The sequence below is a fragment of the Phyllostomus hastatus genome, unplaced genomic scaffold, assembly GCF_019186645.2.
Source record: "Phyllostomus hastatus isolate PE091 unplaced genomic scaffold, TTU_PhHast_1.1 phas_scaffold_39, whole genome shotgun sequence".
NCBI lineage: Eukaryota > Metazoa > Chordata > Mammalia > Chiroptera > Phyllostomidae > Phyllostomus > Phyllostomus hastatus.
In genome coordinates this window covers 2,691,935-2,713,926 of record NW_025334028.1, presented here as the reverse complement: position 1 = coordinate 2,713,926, position 21,992 = coordinate 2,691,935, and the positions used below count along the sequence as shown (strand labels likewise).

At 39.8% G+C, this 21,992-nt stretch overlaps 1 protein-coding gene across 2 annotated transcripts in view; it reads left to right on the top strand.

Moving 5' to 3' along the window:
* Nucleotides 1-21,992, top strand: part of CCNY (cyclin Y) — a 278,861-nt gene that overhangs the window by 166,502 nt on the left and 90,367 nt on the right. For both annotated transcript variants that reach the window (XM_045820112.1, XM_045820111.1), the window contains exon 2: nucleotides 5,804-5,878. In XM_045820112.1, the coding sequence (XP_045676068.1) occupies nucleotides 5,804-5,878 (75 nt within the window). The remainder of the gene's footprint in view (nucleotides 1-5,803; nucleotides 5,879-21,992) is intronic.

Sequence of the window (21,992 nt, the reverse complement as noted above, 5' to 3'; positions counted from 1 at the left end):
ATTTATAGAGAAGGGGGTTGGAAGAGAGTAACATCAATCAGTTGCCTCCTGTATGTATCCCAACCAGGAATTGAAACTGCAACCTAAGTATGTGCCCTTACCTAGGTTCAGACCTTTTGGTGTAAGGAATGATGCTCCAATCAACTGGACTACCTAGCCAGGGCACCAGAGTGATCTTTTGACATCACGGGATTAAATATAAACATGGCATGTAGTGGAGACTCAGTATATGTTTGTTCAATTTAACTGAATACATTGAATAGCCTTGCCAGGAAAATTAAAAAACAACCCCCCCCCCCCGCCCCGCCCTTGGGGGACTGTTGTGACTCTGGGAAAAAGTCCAATGCTTTGCTTAAGCTATTTTGTTTTAAGTATACTCACTGTTCTTTATCCCATAGGATTTGGTAAGCTATTTTGTTCTTTATTATTCACTAACTGGTCCTGTGCTCTGATGGTATCAAGCACTTCATCTGGTCTCACTGACTAAATTATAAGGTTGTGTAGAATGAACTGTATTTCACCCTTTGTGCCCCTGTCAGCAGTTGACCAGATGCTGACCTTCCTTGCTGCAGAGCTGTTGGCCCCTGTGTAGTGTAGTGTCACTAGTAAACTCATCTTTGCAAGTCTTTTCTTGGGGATAGAAATACTGCAGTGGGGCTTCATTCTTTTCAGTAAGGGCAGTGGTCTCTGCTAAAATGACACCTAAATGCATCCAGCCAAGTAAATATTGGGTTGGCCAAAAAGTTTGTTTGTTTGTTTGTTTTGGTAGATGGTTCTAGTAGCTCTTAGTTGTCTTTAATTTCATTTGAAACAATTATCTTAAAGATTGAATTGTGACAGCTGTCATATCAGCATGCATTTATAAAAAAACTGATCAAAACTGGTAAATTTTTGTGTAGCCATTTTAATACTGAAGATGGAAGATAATATGCAACATTTTCAGCCTTTTTTGCTTTAATAGTTCAAGAAAGGTAAAAACGCAACTGAAACACACAACAGAAGATTTGTGCAGTGCATGGAAAAGGTGTTGTGACTGATCAGACATGTCAAAAGTGGTTTGTGAAGTTTCATGCTGGAGATTTCTCACTGGACAATGATCCACAATCTGTAGACCATTTGAAGTTGGTAGTGATGAATTTGAGACATTAATTGAGAATGGTCACTGTTCTGCCACATGGGGGATAGCTGAAATACTCAAAATATCCAAGTCAATAATTTTTTAGTGAAAATGAAAAATGTGTCAAAAATGTGTGTAAAATATTGTACTGAAAAAACTAAACAGACTTTTAGGGTAACCCAGTATTTAAGTCTTATAAGTTATTTTTCTGGATAAGTTAGTATATCAGGTGTTTCAAGAGCTTGCTGGGGGTGGGTGAGAAAAGTCAAAGCTGTACATGCTCTGCAAAGGCAGGTCTGAGAGGAGGGGTGGAGCTGTGTGAATTTCCCCGAGGGGCTGGGGGACTATTGTGGAATATTTAACATGGTAGCAGTTTGAAGGAGGTTTATGTTAACAATTAGTGTTTAAATTGTGATGTTAAAATATGTAGAATACTGTTAGAACTGACTTGAGCAGAGTAGTTAGCATTCTTTATCCGTGAAGTTCATTTCATCTGTGATTTCTAACTTTAAGCTTAATATTTCATGAATTTCTTCCTTTTAATTCTTGCCAATCAGAAACATCACTGAACCAATGTGAGACCACTGCACTCTTCCAGTTGTGTCCTGTATTCTATTGCATTTGGGGCATCATTTTTCCTGACTCTTCAGTGTGGGGATTTTTTCTCTATAGCTGCTGTAGCTGTTTGGTCACACTTGACTTCATACTTTAAGCTTGATATGGCAGGTTTATTTTCTTTGGCTTGTGAGAATACCTTTTTCCATTTTTTTGTTTCTGGAAAAAATGGAGTTCCCTTGCCAAAGCACATTTTGTAATTAACATATTTCTTCTCAACATCTGGGGTTGCTCTCTTAAACTTGATTTGTAGGAAACATCTGGCAATTCTTCATACCTTTGTTATGAAGGATTTTTAAATCAGTACTAGATCAGCTAGGTTCTTCAGTTCAGCCACCTTCATATGTAGGGTTGTTCAGAGAAATCTGTCCTTTAGACATGCTTTGTACAAAGTTAAAATTAGCCCATTGGCTTGCCCCTGGTATAGAGTTTTATTACTTTATACTCTGTAGTTTTGAAATATAAATCTGGGTTAGGATTAAAAAAAATACAAACCAGCTTGTTATTGAATGCTTTTTTCTAAGAAATGTCCTGGCAGCTCCTGAATTTTGCCCCCTAACCTGTATGGCCATCTGGGCAAGCTTTCAAATAAAGATATGCTGATAAGCTTAATTTTCCTCGGCATTGCTGCATACTCTTACGTCCGGAAGCAGGGATTTCCTTGATTTTTCTTTGTGTGGAAACTTCCTGGTAATCTCATTAAAGATCTAAATTCCAAAATTTAAATTCCATAACCTTCCTAAGGTTATGTGAACCCAGCTGAGGGGCATCTCGATTTTCTTCTGTATCAGCCTTCTCCTTCTTATCTCAGTCTCCAGTCCTTCAAGGGCATTTGTGATGTGAGGGAAGGTCCGGCCTAGTAGGGATTATGGGAGAAGCTCTGGACTGTGGAACTTGAGCTGGAGACCAGAGTTCTTGTCCCATTCTGTTACTAGCCAGCTAGATACCTGTCAGCTTCCCTCACCTCATCTGTGAGTATCATGTCAAACTCTGATCTTGAAGCATCCTCTGATCTTTTCATGACTTGCTCTGTGGCTGTGAACTGAGTAGAGATGACAGCTGGCCAGTCAGCCACTCAGGAAACCACCAGTGACACAGCGAGCATTAGGATCAGACGTATAGTTATAACTTGATCATAAAGGTAAATGCAAATCTTCATGTCACCCTTGATACAGTGTGAAACGTGAGTCCTGCTACTGGGTTCTGGACAGAAGAACAAGCAGTATCTTACCTTTTCCCCATTGCCCTGTTTAGACCAGGAAGCGTGTGCAGTAGAAACATGGTACCTGTTGGAAGTATGAAGACTCCTCCACTGAGTGTCCTCTGGGCCAATCACTTTTCCTTGTGAGTTCTTACAGCAGGTGGACAGTATTGGTGGCTGTGTGTGCATCTTCCTGACTTCTGGGAGAGGGTCCAACAGTAACAAGAGACCTCTGGAGTGTCGTCTGGGAGCACCAGCATGTGCTAGAGAAATAACAGTCTAGCCACCTAGAGCATAATGGGAGCAGAAATCATTTTTCACAAGTCGTTTTTAAAAATAAATGTTTTAAATTATGAAAGATGAAAAAGCAAACCAATAAAAATATGCTTAATGCAGAAAACTTAGAAAACACAGAAAAGCAAAAAAAAAATGCAGTTGTTAAAGGTAACCAAACATTAGTGTACATTCTTTTAATATATTTTCTATGCCTATGCATATTTTTACCTTAGAATGATGTTCTGCTGCTTTCTTCACCTAATGACATGTTTTCTATTTCCATGTAAATAAAACATTTTTCATGTGATTTTTAAATGGTGGCATAGCTACTTACTATAACAAATATCTCTTTATTAGAAGCCCTGAGTTTGTAAAGTCCCCCATTCTTAGCAATTTCTAGGACTTGTGAAAAGTATAGCACAAAATCCTAGTTTCTAGGGAGTTCAGGGATTGTCCCTCAGGTCTTTCTTGAATTTAAAAGCAGGTCTCAATTCCCAAAGAAATAACCCTCCTGTATTATTTTGGCTACACACAGAAAAGCAACTGATCTAGTAAATGAGTGTGAATTGGGTATGAAGGAAACAAAGTAAGAATTTGGGGTGCTGACACCGTCTGAGGCTAGTGGAGTGAGTTCTTGATATTCCCCACCCTCCTGCCCCACTGCAGGGAGCACTGCACGCACATTGGTTTCATTGGTGCTTTTCTATGAGAATGATGGGTTAAGACTTTTGGAAGTTAACTACATCCATCATGGTTAGAATTACATAAATGCTTTCATTTTTTATGTGCCCAAATCCTCCTCCTGCAAAAAAACATAACTTAGCAGTACATTTATTATTTAATTCCTTTATTACAAAATCCTTGTTGAGCAGGAAACCTCCTTAATAGACTTATTTTCATTGGGAAATTTCTGGCCTAACCTTACCTAGTTCAAATTGAGGCAAATATGAGAAATTTCCTCTTTGCTTATCTTTCTCCTTCCTTGAAAACACAATGCCTTTAGCTCTGAGACTGTACTATACTATATATAGTTTTAATAGTTGTCACAGAAGAAGCACCAGATAATTGAAATCGCATGTAAGATTTAATAGCTGTATCTTTTTTTTTTTTTAAAGATTTTATTTATTTATTTTTAGGGAGGGAAGGGAGTGAGAGAGAGAGAGAGAGAGAGAGAGAGAGAGAGAGAGGGAGGGAGGGAGAAACATCAATGTGCGGTTGCTGGGGGTTATGGCCTGCAACCCAGGAATGTACCCTGGCTGGGAATCAAACCTGGGACACTTTGGTTCCCAGCCCGCGCTCAATCCACTGAGCTACGCCAGCCAGGGTAATAGCTGTATCTTTAATCAAGCACCCAGTAGGAGGCCAGGAGCTATAGTATAGTCAGGCATTGGCTGATGTAGGAAAAATTGTCTTACTGCAAAGGCTTGTTGAGGATAAGTCTCTGTGGATAAGTGTTTAGGTGTTGCCTCTGGTATATATATGACCATTCTTGTTTTTCATTTCCTTGGGTGTTTCTATACAAAATTGTTGAAATAATTGAACTCAAAATAGTTTTTATTCTGATGCTGGAAGCCAACGTTAAGATCATTCTGACCTTTCAGTAATTTTGGTCTGTCTTCCCTCCCCTATTTTTCTTTTTTTTTGTTGTTTTTCTTACTGATTCTTTCCCTTATGGAATCATTTTTTTTTAACTGGAGAAACTCTTCTATTATGAAATTCTCAATTGTTATATAACTTACTGACAAGTCTCTAGAGGCCCTTGGAAATTGTTCTAAGGCAGCATTATAAAACCAAATGCCCATAGGGGTAGGAATGTCCAAAAGTGAAGAGCAGCACCCAGTGAGTGTCAGGGAAATGAGAGAGGTGATCACTGGGGACGAACCTCAGGGCCCAGCTGCAGGGTTTGGCAGTATTCCAGTAGATTGTGATCCACACTCCAAATGATCTAATTTCTTAGGAAAAGCTGGAAATAAGGAATTTTTTCTTTGTGGTATATGTTTTAAGTGTAAAAATTATTACACACTGCCTCCAATGGGAAAAAGAGCAACATACGGATCAAACAAAACACACCCATGTCCCAGATTGTGCCCACAAATGATCAATTTGCAGCCTTTGTGCTGAAGGATAAGTTTTGCTTTTTCAGAAAATAACATTCTTAATGAAGCAGAGTGTAGGAGTACTAATGCAGCTTAAGGATGGGATTTTTTAAAGCACCTTAAACAAAGAAATACCACTCGCTTAACTTTAGAGTTTTGATGAGTTGGTTGTAGCACAGAACTCTTTAATTGCATGTTATAACTTTGTCCTGCTGTTTTGTAGTATCCCGTGTGCAGAGCAGACTTTAAAAAGAAAATGGAGTTTTAGTGTAATAGATTTCTAGCCAAATGTCTTAATTTTAGTGTATAACTTTCTCAAATTTCTAAATAACAGCATTCTCAACTGAACCTGAGAAGACTCTATAAACACAATAACTGTTGGATTTTACCATAATATTTGAATGTATTAACAATTTAAGGTAAAAAAATTGAAAATTAATCTCAGCTTCCCTTAGTTATCAGATGGATGTTCATGTATTTTCTTTTTCTTTTTTAAAGATTTGAACATGGAATTCAATCCTTCAGACCATCCTCGGGCCAGCACAATATTCCTCAGTAAATCTCAGACGGACGGTAGGTTACAAATTTAAGTTTGTTTTTGTTTTGTTTTGCATTTAAAAAAAAAGAAGGCCCATGTTGGTAACTAGCCTAAGTCTAGAAACTAGATGTGATTCTCAAGATAAAAATAGAATCCCCTGAAATGACCCACAGGTACATTGTTTGGTGGTTCTCTTGGGGTTTCTGTCTTTTGTATTGTTATATTTTTAGACTTTTCTATTAGAGCAACTATCTTCATTTTGCCAATGAGCTATCGTGTGTTCTATATCAGTAATTTCTATCCTGAGAGTCAGAAATTTTTCTTTAAGAATTGTTATGTGCATAAATTCTCTAAAGATCAGAAGTATTTGGGTTTATTTATTTTTTTTTAGACAGAATGTAAAAGCAAAATATGTTTTTGTCCCAGGTGTGTGTGAAATTTCTCCTGGTATTTTTTCTTTTCAGTACCAACTTATCTCTCTATTCCCTGACCCTTGTCTATAAAGATGAGATAAAACTTATGCAGTACAGTGGACATAAACCTTCTCATTTGGATTCCCATAGAAAAGAGGAGCAGGAAAAGTGTGTTAAATAATGACGTTGTGACCATGATATTATATTACAGTGCTGGAGTCCTATGTGAGTCAATGCCCGACTCTTGGCAGATTGCTAAGCTCTAATTTAGAGAAGACGCTGAGTTGACTAGAAACTAATTTAACGTATTTAGGATGGTAAGTTCATTCATTATAAGAACTGATAACTCCTCAATAATGATTAGGTAGCAATTTTGACATGGTTTAATGCCAGTATAATATTGGTGATCTTAAGCAGACCACTGAGCAAATTAGCTGCATTTATTTAAAAAAATCAGTGTTTCCAAGAATAGGAATAAATCATTGTAGGCTTTACATACTTGTGAAGTTTTCAGTGTATTAGGTAAAAATAAAACATTTTTTCTTGGCCTAGTGAAGTGGGAAGCCATTGGAAAAGGGGTAGAATATTGCAAGGCAAGGAAGGTAACAGTGGGGATGAGGGTTAGGGACAATGAAAAATGAGAATCAAAAAAATTTTTTGCACTTAGTGATAGTGCTGTGAAAACAAGTTTCCAGATTGGCATACTTCTGGGTTTGGTTTTGTTTGCTTCCAGTGAATTCAGGGTACAGACTAACAACATTCTGAAAGGTTTCTAACTAGATGTACATGGAATTGCAGTAGAGCCTGTAAGTCGATGACACATACTTTGGTCATCATGATACAAGAAAATTTAACAATTGTCTAGCCTAACAGGATTGCTCTAGAAGTAGTTAGGGAAGCACATATCTTTCCCCTTCCCCCTACTGCAGATTTTCATAACTCCTTTTTCTTCTGGAACACAGGGTATTAGTTCCCCTGGCCCTTCTGTTTATTTTTTCAATTGCTCCTTCAATGTTAGCATGTAAACCTAATGGAGTCTCACAGGTAAAACACAGAAAAATAACCAATACCCTCTCCCTGAGGTGTTCCTCTCTACCCCTATTCAGTGAAAGCTTCTCTACCATCTCTACCTTTTCTCTTTCCATCCAGTCATCCATGGGCATCTTCCCTTTACCACCACCATTCTGTGGATGGTATGTGGTAAGGTTGCCTGAAGACCTTTTGCTTTCATTAGCTCTTGGTTGTTCATGGGGCTTGCTGCCATTTAACTGTTCCTCCTCTTTTGGCTTATCTTGGTAAAATTGCTGAAAACAAGTCTTTATAATGAACAATTGCTTTATAAATAATTAAAGAAGTAAGTTTTAAAATAGGTAAATGTGATGACTTGAATGAGTTAATTCTTTGGTGAATTGATAACTAGAGAAACGATTATTTGGGAATTTGTCCCAAGAACTCCTTTCCTTTAAGTTCTTTGTCAGATATTTTAATCAACCTTTTTCCATTCTTTCCTTTAATATTAGTATTTTCTACAGTGCTGTGCTTTACTCTCTTATCTTTTGGGTCTGCAGAGTTTCTTGCGACTTCCATACGAACTCTAATGTCTAGCCAGGTATTGGCAGTGTTCAAAACCCATTGACTCAGTTGCCTGCTGGATGTCTTTATAATGAAAGCTGTAGGTTCCTCTAATTTCATGTGTCCCAAACAAGACAATAACTGCAGTTAACCTCCTGCCTGGGCCCTGCAAGGCCTCGAGTGCTGGAGCTGACTCATAATGGCTTATGGAAGCTATTGTGCACATTTATTCCCTGTTACAAATTCAATGACATTATGTTGGGAGTTTGAAATAGCCATTATGGAAGTCTTGACACCATGGAAATTAGCAGATGCCACAAATCAGGGCTTTTCTTTTCTTTTTTTTTTAACGCAGCACACTATTGCATCCAGGTGATCAATGGTGTATTAATTTTTACCTCTTAAATACCCCTTGAATCTGACTACTCTTTTCTATTCCCATGCCGCCACCTTTGTTCAAGTTCATAATTTCTTGCTTGGGTCACTGCAGCAGCCTATGAACTGCCCTTTGACATCCCTTTTACTCCTGTGCCTATGCTGTTGTTGGTTGAAGAGAGTTTTTGCAAATCAGATCTGATTATGTCTCTTCTTAAACTTTTTTTTAAAAAGATTTTATCCATTTATTTTTAGAGAGGGAAGGGAGGGAGAAAGAGAGAGAGAGAGAAACATCAATGTGCAGTTGCTGGCGGCTGTGGCCTGCAACCCAATCATGTGCCCTGGCTGGGTATCAAACCTGTGGTGCTTTGGTTCACAGCCCTCGCTCAATCCACTGAGCTACGCCAGCCAGGGCATCTCTTGGTACTTTTAAGATGCTCTCTTTATCTTTAACCTTTGGCATTTTAATTATGATATGTCTTGGAATGAGGCTTTTTGCCTCCATCCTGGACTTGGATGTCTTATTTTTTCACCAAATTATGAAAGTGTTCTTTCACTATTTTTTCTTTCTTTTTTCCCCTCTTATTTCAGTTTAATTTATTTCTTTTTATTTTTTATTATTTTCTTTTAATTGTCATTCAAATACAGTTTTCTGCCTTTTACTCCCATCCCAACCCACCACCCCTTCCAGCCTTTCCAGCCCTCTCCACCTCCCTCCAGTTTCCACCTCACCCCCTCGTTTTTGTCCATGTGTCCTCTATACTTGTTTCTGCAAACCCTTCCCCTTTACCCCTGAAATTCCCTGCCCTCTCCCCTCTGGTCACTGTCAGCCTGCTCTCTATTTCAGTGTCTTTGGTTATATTTTGCTTGTTTGCTTTGTTGATTAGGTTCCTGTTAAAGGTGAGATCATATGGTATTTGTCTTTCCTAGCCTGGCTTATTTCACTTAGCACAATGCTCTCCATTTCCATCCTTGATGTCACAAAGGGTAGGAGCTCCTTTCTTTCTACTGCATAGAATTCCATTGTGTAAATGTACCATAGTTTTTTTAATCCATTCATTTACTGATGGGCACCTAGGTTGCTTCCAGCACTTGGCTATTATAAATTGTGCTGCTATAAACATTGGGGTGCATAGGTTGTTTTGGGTTGGTGTTTCAGGGTCAAAAGGCAGATCCATTTTTAGTTTTCTGAGAAAATTCCATACTGTTTTCCATAGTGGTTGTACCAGTCTGCAATTCTACTAACAGTACACTAGGGTTCCCTATTCTACACAACCTCTCCAACACTTGTTTGTTGCTTTGTTTATGGTGGCCATTCTCACTGGTGTGAAGTGGTATCTCATTATGGTTTTAATTTCCATCTCTCTGATAGTTAGTGATAGTGAGCATCTTTTTATGTGTCTCTGGATCCTTTGTATGTCCTCTTTGGAGAAGTGTCCAAGTCCTTTGCCCATTTTTTACTTGGGTTGTTTGTCTTCTTAGAGTGGAGTCATATGAGTTCTTTATATATTTTGGAGATTAAATCCTTGTCTGAGGTATCATTGGCAAATATGTTTGCCCATACAGTTGGTTCTCTTTTTATTTTAATACTATTTTCTTTAGCTGTGCAGAAGCATTTTATTTTGATGAGATCCCATTTGTTTATTCTTTCCTTTATGTCCCTTACCCTAGGGGACATATCAGTGAAAATGTTGCTGCGTGAAATACCTGAGATTTTCCTGCCTATGTTCTCCTCTAGGACTTTAATGGTGTCATGGCTTATATTTAAATCTTCTATCTACCTTGGATTTATTTTTGCGTATGGTGTAAGTTGGTGCTCAAGTTTCATTTTTTGCACATAGTTGTCCAGTTCTCCCAACACCATTTGTTGAAGAGGCTATTTTTACTGCATTTTATGTTGCTGCCCCCTTTGTCAAATATTAATTGACTGTAGAGACTTGGGTTTATTTCTGGGTTCTCTGTTCTGTTCTGTTGGTCTATGTGCATGTCTATATGCCAGTACCAGGCTGTTTTATGATTGTGGCCTTGTAATACAGTTTGGTATCAGGTCTTGTGATTCCTCCTACTTTGTTCTTCTTTCTCAAAATTGCAGCAGCTATATGGGGTTGTTTATGGTTCCATGTAAATTTTTGAAGTGTTTGTTGTATGTCTGTGAAATATGTCATTGGTACTTTAATAGGTATTGCATTGAATCTGTAAATTGCTTTGTGTAGTATGGACATTTTGATGATGTTAATTCTTCGAACCCATGAACACGGGGTATGTTTCCATTTGTTTGTGTCTTTGTTGATCTCTTTATTCAGTGTTGTATAGTTTTCTGACTATAGGTCTTTTACCTCCTTTGTTAGGTTTATTCCTAGGTATTTTATTTTTCTTGCTGCTATGTCAAATAGGATTTTTTTCTTGATTTCTGCTTCTGCTGTTTCATTGTTGGTATACAAAAATGCCTTTGATTTCTGGATATTGACTTTATATCCCGCTGTTTTGCCAAATTCATTTATTAGTTCAAGCAGTTTTTTGGTGGAGACTAGGATTTTCTGTGTATACTATCATGTCATCTGCAAACAGTGACAGTTTTGTTTTCTCCTTTCTAATTTGGGTGCCTTTTATTTCCTTTTCTTGTCTGATCACTGTGGCTAAAACTTCCAACACTATGCTGAATAGAGTGGTGAAAGTGGACAACCTTGTCTTGTTCCTGTTCTTAGTGGGAAAGCTTTTAGATTTGCTCATTGACTATGATGTTGGCTGTAGGTTTCCTGAATATGGCGTTTATCATGTTGAGGTATGCTCCCTCTACTCCCACTTTGCTGAGTGTTTTTATCATAAATGGTTCCTGATCTTTATCAAATCCTGTTTGAGCATCTATTGAGATGATCGTATAGTTTTTGTCTTTTGTATTGTTTATGTGGTACATTACATTTATTGATTTGGGTGTCTGCTTTCACCATTTCTATTCAACATAGACAAGCATGCCTGCTTTCAACATTTCTATTCAACACAGTATTGGAAGTCCTAGCCTTCTGGCTTGTAGTGTTTCTGTTGAGAAATGAGCTGCTGGCCTTATTGTAGCTCCATTGTATGTTATGATCTGCTTCTCTCTTGCTGCTTTTAAGATTCTCTTTGTCTTTAAAATTTGGCATTTTAATTATGATATGTCCTGGAGTAGGCCTCTTTAGGTTCCTCTTTATTGGGACCCTCTGTTCTTCCTGGACTTGTTTAGCTTTTCCTTTCTCCAGGTTAGGGAAGTTTTCTATCATTTTTTCAAACAAGTTTTCTATCCTTTGCCCTTTTTTCTTCTTCTGGTGTTCCTATGATTTGAATATTACATTTCGTATTGTCCTAAAGTTCCCTTAATCTGTCCTCATACTTTCTGTGTGTTCTTTCATACTGTTGCTCCACCTTGGTATTTCTTTCTACCTTGTCTTCCAGCTCACTGATTTGGTCCTCAGCTTCATCCAGCCTGCTTTTAATTCCTTCTAGTATATTTTTTTATATTTCAGATACTGTATTCTTCATTTCTTCTTGATTCTTGTTTATATTTACTATTTCCTTTTTCATGCTGTTGTAGTTCCCACTCAGTTCCTTATAGTTGTTTCTGAGTTCCTTGAACATCCTTTTGACCATCTCTTTAAATTCTGTTTCTAATAGATTGCTTACCTCAATTTTGTTTAGCTCTCTTATTGAGGATTCTTCCATTCCTTTCAATTTGGGGTTCTTTCTTTGTCTCCCTATTATAAGTGACTCTTTTTGTTGTGTATGCATCTCAAGGTGCTCTGCTTTACCTGCCCGTCTTCATGGTGTGGAGTTCTGTGGGACTCATTGGTGTGTTCTCTTTAATCTCCTTGTCTGGAGGCTCTAGAGTTGCCCTTTCTTCCATTTCTGTGGGATTTCTTGTTGTACTTGGGTTTTACTTGCTTGTGACTTCTTTGTTGGTGAGTTCTCCCCTATAGCACACTTACTGGTAGTCACAACTCCCACCTTGTCTTGCATAGACAGTGAGTACCATTTCTTACTGAGATGCTGCTGTGGATGAATATTACATATTATTGGAATGAGACACTGGTCATCCTGAAATTTGTTGTTTTTGTAGATGTAAGTACTGAGGGAACTTTGTTCATATACCAAAACAGAGCGTAATAGGAGGAGTTTCAGTTTAGTAATATCACTAAATTCTTTTTCCTCCATCTGATTTATATACCAAAAAAAATCTCCTAGGGATTTATCATCTAAAATAATTCCTAAATGCAGCTACAAGTCAATCTTGTCGCCTTTAATTTTGTTGCCAGTAAGAAATTGGAATTCACTTGTTTTGCAAAAGCTTTTCTTATGTAGTTATAGTAGCTTCTCACTTTTTCAGGTTCTAGGAAGTACATCAGAAAGGCTTTATCAGACACACAATTGTTTAATTAAATCCGCTACTCTTTTCATTTGGTTGCATCTGGTTTAACCTGTATACTCAGGAGCATTAGAAAACGAATCTGTGATTCACTTCACAACACCTTCCCTGATTGCTGTGACCCCTTGCAGACTGTGTGCACCTATGTGTAAGCCATATCTTTCCTGTATTTACATGTGTCCCATGAGCACTGACTAATCCAGAAAGGAATTCAGATATATGTTGAAAGAAGGATTCCCACCTGTGGTTTTCTTCTGAACTAAGGTTTTTAGCTTTTCTTTTTTTTCCTAATGTTTTATTTTTAATTTTGATTTAATATGTTTTTGTCAAAATGTTACTGTTTTTCATAGGACCTTGTTGGCAAAACTAGGCATCATTGTCAAACAAGTGAAATCAGACTTATTTTCTGTCAGAAAAGTTCCGATTTCATCTTTTTCACTTCATGTAGCATTTTAGTACATATGCTTGTGACCACCATCATTCTTCTGATCCTGAACAATAGCCAGGTGGGTGTGACAAGGTCTGTCCCTGACCACCAGCTTGCTGATCTCTCCAGCTCAGCCTGTGTTCCTGTATTCCCTGCTCTGTCCCCCCGGCCTTGCCCTCGGAGCTTTTGTCTTTAAAGGGAGTCTAACCATAAGAGTCATAGTCCTAATGGAAGTCATCCGCACTGTGTGACCTGTGTGGATGCAGGGCTAGAAGTACTTCCTGAGCCCCTGGAAGGACTGTCCATAGGATAGCACGGACTCTAGGATTTGTTGGTGTAAAGGTGACTGGCTAACCCAGTGTCTGTTTGTCCCTTTGTCTGATGCCCTGGGTGGGGTCTTTCCTGCTGGGTAGGCTCATGTCTGGGGTGGATTGGCATACCTTTTTCTGTGAAATGGGAGGAAGGCCCTTGTGAAGGAGGAGGTGGGAAGGCGACACTTACTTACACCCCAGCCATCTTCAGGACCTCCTTGAACACCTGGTTTTAAGACGACTGCTCCAGTCCACCCTGAGTTATTCTTTGACAGATCATTTCAAGAGAGAATTACTAAAACTAGTATTGCCTTACCTTATCTCTTTTCTCTAGTCTGGGGGAGTATGTGCCCAGTATGTATAGTGAAAGGTAAGTGCCTGAGTTCTGGGTTGACTGTGGCTGTCTCTGGCTTGGGGCCAGCTCAGCTTGCAGGGACTCATTCTTTGTTTCCATGTTGGCACTCAGGGTTCTGGTACTGACCTTATAATCAGGCAGTCTCCTGGGTTATAATTTCCTGTAAACTGAAAATAATCATACCTGTCATAGCATAGGATTGTTGACTTGAGGCAATAGGATGGTCTTGGGCACACAGTATGCACTCAGTGTCTGCTTTTGTTACCTGTGGAGCAGGAACTTGGGTTGCTCAGTGCTAACACCTAGGACTCCTGTGAGTCATCCTATCTCAGGACCTTAGGCATGGGGACATAACCACCATTTTGGCACTGTAAGCATGTATTCCCCATGCATATTTCCTTCATCTGGTAGACACCCCATCTAGTAATCGTACAGACCCCAGTACTGTCATGTCTAAATCAGAAGTCACCATCTTTCCTGTCCCGCCTGCCTCCTCTCCCCATCACCTATTTTCTTAAAGATAAACTCTGGCAGTCTGGGTCCTCAGCCAGCAACACAGGAGTCCTGTGACCAGTGTCTTCCATACCCTCTATCTCTTAAGTACTTGGTGTTTCTTCCTTTCTTTCTCCTTCCTTCAGCACAATGATCACAGCTCATCTCCCTCCCTTGATCTATGACTACAGTCCTTTCCTGCCTCCTCTCTCACTTTCCCTCCACATGGCTGCAAGAAGGAGCATTCTGAAAAACAGGTCCAGTCAGGCCCCTACCTGCTCCATCTGTCCTTCTCTGTAGGTTCCTGCTCACCTATGGCAAAAAGGAAACTGGCACATGCAGCCTGCCTCCTTCTGCCCTTCTGCCTTTCCTGCCAGTCCTTTTCTACCTCTCATTGTGAGCCTCCACTTTTGACCTGTCTGGTCCGTCTGCTTCCTGACACTGCAGCTGACTCATCTCTGTCCCCAGTGTTGTGCCTACCCAAAGTCAGCCTGTTCAGGGATACTCCCCAACTTCCCCACTTTTCACTCCAATCTCATGGACACATTTCCCCAAGTGTAACACCTCTGAAGTCGGGACAGCTGATAGCTTGTTCAAAGCTTATTGGCTGTATTGTTTTTCTTCCTTAACAACAAGTAGAATAAAGGTATGCCATACAATCAGTGGCATTAATTTTGATATAATTCATATATTCCACTATTGTGGAGGTGAGTTTTTTATGACTTGTAAGTAAAGAAGTAGTGGGTGTATTTATTTACTAAATTCCATATTGCTTTAGGACAGGGACTGTGTCTTCTTCATTTTGAATTCTCTGTACCAAGCTCAGAGGCTAGCACATAGAACAACCTTAAAAAGGAACGGAATGAATAGAGTAATGAGAGAATGAGGGGAGTCATAGTCCATCCTTGGCAGACATGCCCTGGTACTGTGACAGTCTACCTGCCCAGGTGCCTTTCTGTTATACTGCAACATCACTTTCTTCCACCTTCCCTAACTCAGAGGCAGGAGAATGTAGGCTTTTTAGGCCCAGGCAATATATTTGGACTTCCCTCTCCCAGGTCTGAACTTGACATGACCATAACTACTCTCAGGGCTGCATCCCCATCTCTGCCAATCATCTTTTAAGATGCACAAGGTGGGGGTGGGTGCAGGATCCCTGTAAGTTAAATGGATGGGGAGGCTTTTGGGGGATGCTTTGTGGCCTACATTTCTTGGAAGCATCACTTTGCTTCAGTGTCTGATCCCTTGGGCCTTCCAGTCAGGAGAAAAATGCTTGCATAGTTACAAAATCAGCTGAAATCAAATTGGATCCAGAATATCAGTTTTTCTCAATATGCCTTTTACTGTAGCTTCTCTTCTGACCTATAATTTCCTCAAATTCAGTCATCAGAAAATTGCTCAGTGAGCAGAGACCCAGAGTAAAAAGCTCAGGCAGGTAATTCACCCCAGCTGGGGTAGAGTTTGATGTCCTCTCCACCACAGCTGTGTTCTACTGTTAGCACCCTGGGTCCTATTCCATGGTAGTGATAAACTCTTATTCTCAATAACTTTTTTTTGTATACGTTCATATCATACATACATAATTGTAGTTTCTTCCTTTCAATTCTTACACACGTTTAATTCCCTTTTTTGCCTAATTGCAAATACTAGGCCCTCCAATACAATGTTGATAGTGATAATCAATGTGCCAGCATTACTTTCTCAACCCCAGTCTCAGGAAAAATAAATTTTATAATAGTTTATCATTAAATATAAAGTTTGTTGTAAGTTTTTATAAATATATCTTTAAGTTAAGGAAATTCCCTCTATTTCTAGTTTGCTATGATTATTTTAACTCATGTATAAATATGGAACTTTATTAAATATATTTCACATCTATCAATATAATTACCTCATTTTTTTATGTTAATGTACTAAATTGTAGTGGTGATTTTTTAATGTTAAATCAATCATGCTTTTTGGGGGAAAAAACCTGGCATGGTCACAGTGTCAATAACTTAGTTTTCAACTCTCCTTTTTGAACTGTGAAGACCTTCTATCCCCCATCACTCAGCACCCACTGGCTAACCCTTTCTGTACTTTTCACAGTTTCTCATGTTTATAGCCTACCTTCATGGTGGATGTTTTTGGTCAGCTGCCCTGTGGCATCTGGGGAGGCAGGTAAATTTCACTGATAATCTGTCAGTCACCATGTAAGAACAACTAACACTTTGGAATGATTTTCTGAAGATACTGATAATTAAAACACAGTCTTCTGTAATCAGCCTGCTGGAGCTGTGTGTTCTCGTGCTGATCCAGATGGTCTTCCTGAACCACGGGTTTTTCATCTGTAAGAGTGCTTCCTCCTGAGATTGTCAGGAGGGCTGAATGTGTTATCTCTCAAAGCTCTGAACATAGTACCTAGAGGCAGCATCATTTCTCAGTAAGTGCTATACTTACTCTGGAGTGTAGGTTCTCATTGGCTCAGTGGAATTGAGTTCTTCACTGACTTGTGTCGCTGGGAACTCATTTCATGCAGATTCCAGGCACCAGTGACAGTGCCCTTGGAGAGAGGGTGGTACACAGGAAAGAGTCTGAGGAGTTCAGCACACTGTCTTCTGTCTCCTTCTTCTGGTCATGCCTGGGTAGCTTCCTCATTTTCAAAGGAAGGGTGTTGGACTACATGTTAGGATTTGCTCTTTAGTCCCGACATCCTGTGGCTAATGTTGGCTGACACATGCCATAGGAAAGCCTATCTTAGAAATGGAGCAGGGGGAACCAAGGTAATTTTTTTAATGCCAGTCTGTAAAAGAAGTTCGCTGAAATTGCATTTGAATTGTTAACACATCCTCAATGATTAGGCATTAGATTTTTTCCAAAAGTTGTCTTTTTAAGAGTGGGGTTGTCCCAAGCAACCTAAATGAAGTTTGTTTATCCCTCATTGCAAACTCAAGCATTTACTCTTCACTCCCCATATAGGGTGGAGAAGACCTTTTATGCCAGCAGTACTATTTTTGCTGATTTTAAATGGCTTACTTTTACAGCATCGAGTACAGAGGTCTCCAGTCATGCCCACCCCGAGGACTATTAGGAACCAGGTAGAGAAGGAAGCTTGCCTGAACTCCGCTTCCTGACCCCTACCCCTGCCTGAGCTCCACCTCCTGCCCTTCCTACCCCACCCCCCATGTCTCTGGAAAAAAACAGTCCAAACAGTCCCTGGTGCCAAAAAAGTTGGGGACCACTGCTCTAGTACATTTTCTGTTTAAGTCATTATGGACTATTGTATTAGCTAAGTAAAAATTCTCTTAACAAACCATCATAGATGGGATTAAAGGAGACAGCTATTACTCTCTCAGGAAAGTGAGATTTATGATCACATCAGTTTATTGCCTCTTTTCCCAACAAAGCAATATATGGCTATCAGAGTTCTAAATTATGTAGCAATGCTGAGAACTCCAGATTTTGTTACTACTAACAAAAGTATTCAAGTTTAAAAATGATTGAAGCCAATATTATAAATGAGTTGGCATATTGCCTATACCATTACATAAAATAAAATGCCCAAAGAACTTTGAATTTCAGAGCTGATTAATGGCCTTTGTGGTTTCAAATTTATTTTAAAAATAGATTTAGAATTGGGTAATGTTGTTTGTCTTTTTTGGTGATACTAGGGTACTAGAAAGATATTAGAAAGAGATCCCACTTTTCTCCCCATGGTAATGTCTTAGTCCTACTCTAGCTAGCTGAAAGGAAAAGGAATAATTAATTGCAAGGATATCTGAGAAACCTTACAAGTCATTGGAACTAGAAAGTAAAAGCTGCTAGGAACTAAGGAAGTACCGACCTTCTCCCCCTTACTCCCTGCCCTCCATTTTTTTCTGCATGCCAGCTGTGTTGGGGACCTCAAGACCACCCTCAGTCTTGGTGATCCAGTAGGAGAATCATAGCACTTCTAACATAGTCATATTCATGGCCATGACTTAATACAAAGAAAGTATGAGAAGCAGAAACAGTACCAGGAAAAGGGGCATGTATGAGGTACAGGGAGAAACAGATACAGGCTTTCAGCAGTCCCTTTCAAGTAGAGTCACACAGGATGTACCACGGTGTCTTTAGCAATGACGGCGACATGTTGCTAGCCAGGGAGGCTCCATAGAGACTTAGTGCCCAGGATTTTTATTGAGGACTGGTTAGGTAGGCAGCCACTGCCTGTTACATAGCAAAATACCAGACTCCTGGGAGGAAAGCAGTTGTTCAGCACAAACCATGTTGTTTGTACAGTTCAGGCAAAGTGAGCCACTTTTAATTAGTTAGAGAATGGTGGAGACCCTCCCCAAACCTGTGTTCTCAGACACCAACTTTGAAGCAAAACTGATATGTTAACTCTTTTCTGCATAGAAGGAGGTGCACCCTACCCCATCTCATCCTTTCAGGTAAGGTTTTAGCAGTGATGAATCAGGATCTTAAGATTCCCAGGAGGGTGAAGTAGTTGAGCTAGTGATGAATATTCACCTGGTTCTATTACAGAATGGACTCATGGTGTGGGCGGAGGGCAAGATACTGGCATGGAATGGACCACCCCCTCCCCCAGGGTCCCTCTGTATTAGATTTGCCTTGCCTGCTGCACTTAGGAACTATGGCTCTCAATGCCAGAGTTTGGTGAAAGGAAAGGAACTATTTATTCAAAAGTTATACACGTTTAGGACTTCTGGCCAAGATGGAGGTGTAGATAGATACACTTTGCCTCCTCGCACAACTAAAAGAAGGACAACAACAAATTTAAAGAACAAGGAACAACAAAGAACAATCAGAACTGCCAGAAAATTGAACTGTATGGAAGTTCGACAACCAAGGAGTTGAAGAAGAGACATTCATCTAGACCAGTAGGAGGGGTGGAGATGGACAGCCAGGGTGGAGGGTACCCGTGGAAAGGCAGTGGCTGGAGGACCCAGGCAGGCAAGGCAGCAGCTGGTAGAGTGGGTGGTTCCACATTCAAGTGAGGATAAACCAGGAGGAACAACTGGGGAGTGAGACAGACCATACAACCCAGGGTTCCAGCATGGGGAAATAAAGCCTCAAAGCCTCTGACTGAAAAATCCTGTGGAGGTTGAGGCTGTAGGAGAAACTCCCCACTTCATAGGAGAGTTCATTGGAGAGACCCACGAGGTCCTAGAACATACACAAGCTCACACACCCAAGAATCAGCACCAGAAAGGCCCAATTTGTTTGTGGGTAGAAGGGGGAGTAACTGAAAGTCTGCCGAGAGTTGGGCAAGCCACATTGTTCCCTCTCTAGACCTCTCTCTCACATAAAGCAAAACAACGCAGCTATGTGGGTTGCCCTGTCCTGGTGAATACTTAAGGCTCTGCCGCTTACTACATAACAGCTGTGCCAAGACAAACAAATATGGCCCAAATGAAAGAACAGATCAAAATAAAACTAAGTGATGAAAAAACAACCAACCTATCAGATGCAGAGTTCAAAACACTGGTAATCAGAATGCTCACAGAAATGGCTGAGTTGTGGTTGCAAAACAGAGGAAAAAGTGAAGGCTATAAAAAGTGAAGTAAAATAAAATGTACCTGGAACCAAAAGTGAAGGGAACGAAACTGGACTGAAATTAATGATTTGCAGCAGAGGTAGAAATAAACATTCAGTGAGAACAGAATGAAGAAACAAGAATTCAAAAAAAAATGAGGAGGCACTTAAGAACCTCCAGGACAACTTTAAACATTCCAACATCCAAATCATAGCAGTGCCAGAAGGAGAAGAGGATGAGCAAGAAATTGAAAACATATTTGAAAACATAATGAAGAACTTCCCCAATCTGGCAAACAAAATAGACTTCAAGCAAATCCAGGAAGCTCAGAGAGTCCCAAAGAAGTTGGACCCAAGAAAGTACATACCAAGGCACATCATATTTACATTACCCAAGAGGAAAGATAAGGGAAGAATCTTAAAAGCAGCAAGAGAAAAGGAGACAGTTACCCACAAAAGAATTCCCATAAGGGTATCAGCTGTTTTATCAAAAGAAACCTTGCAGGCAAGAAGGGGCTGGTTGACAGTATTTAGAGTTGTGAAAGGCAAGGGCCTGCATCCAAGTTTACTCTATCCAGCAAAGCTATCATTTAGAATGGAAGGGCAGAAGAAATGCTTCCCAGATAAGGTCAAGTTCAAGGACTTCATCATCACTAAGCCCTTATTATATGAAATGTAAGGAAAAGAAGAAGATCAAAAATATGAACAGTAAAATGACAACAAACGCACAACTATCAACGACTGAATGTAAAAAAAGCAAAAACAAAAATGAACTAAGCAAACAACTAGAACAGGAACAGATTCACAGAAATGGAGATCAAATGGAGGGTTATCAGTAGGGAGGGGGAGAAGAGAGAGTGGAATAAAGTTATAGGCAATAAGAAGCATAAATGGTAGGTATAAAATAGACAGGGGGAGGTTAAGAATAGTGTGGGAAATGGAGAAGCCAAAGAACTTAAATGTATGACCCATGGACATGAACTAAGGTTGGGGAATGTTGGTGGGAGGCAGTGTACAAGGCAGAAGGGAATAAAGGGGAGAAAAAAATGGAACAACTGTAACAGCATAGTCAATAAAATATAATTAAAAACAGAAACTATTTCAGTACAAAAATCAAGTTATACAGGTTTAGAGTAATGACACAGTGTCGCCAATAAATACTCAAAAGTCCTTGAAACACCCACACAGTCCTTCCTTCCCTCTTTGCCCAGTCAGACCTGTCAGAGGTACCATTTCTTAGGAAAAAAATAGAAGTCCATGACTTGGCTAGCTTCCAGTCCCTCCCAGTAATCTGTGATAGACTGGCAGGCCTTCCTTGGTTCCCTGCACCATCAGCTGTGTCGTTGGGATCTCGAGTTCTTTTTCTTTTCTTTTCTTTTCTTTTTTTAAAGATTTTATTTATTTATTTTTAGAGAGGGAAGGGAGGGAGAAAGAGAGAGAGAGAGAAACATCAATGTGTGGTTGCTGAGGGCTGTAGCCTGCAACCCAGGCATGTGCCTTGACTGGGAATCGAACCTGTGATGTTTCGGTTCGCAGCCCTCTCTCAATCTACTGAGCTATGCCAGCCAGGGCTGTGTTTTTTTTTTTTTTTTTAATATATTTTATTGATTATGCTATTACAGTTGTCCCATTTCCCCCCTTCATTCCCCTCCACCCTGCACACCCTCTCCCACCCACATTCCCTCCCCCCTTTAGTTCATGTCCATGTGTCATAAGTTCTTTAGCTTTTTCATTTCCCATACTATTCTTAACCTCCCCCTGTCTATTTTCTACCTACAACCTATGCTACTTATTCTCTGTACCTTTTCCCCACCTCTCCTCCTCCCACTCCCCTGTTGCTAACCCTCCATGTGGTTCTGTTCCTGTTCTAGTTGTTTGCTTAGTTTCTTTTGGTTTTGCTTTTGGTGTGGTTGTTAATAATTGCGATTTTACTGTACATTTTTTTATCTTATTTTTCTTAGATAAGTCCCTTTAACATTTCATAAAATAAGGGCTTGGTGATGATGAACTCCTTTAACTTGACCTTATCTCAGAAGTACTTTATCTGCCCTTTCATTCTAAATGAAAGCTTTGCTGGATAGAGCAATCTGGGATGTAGGTCCTTGTCTTTCAATGACTTGGAATACTTCTTTCCAGCCCCTTCTTGCCTGCAAGGTCTCTTTTGAGAAATCAGCTGACAGTCTGATGGAAACTCCTTTGTAGGTTACTCTCTCCTTATCTCTTGCTGCTTCTAGGATTCTCTCCTTCATTTTTACCTTGGCTAATGTAATTATGATGTGCCTTGGTGTGTT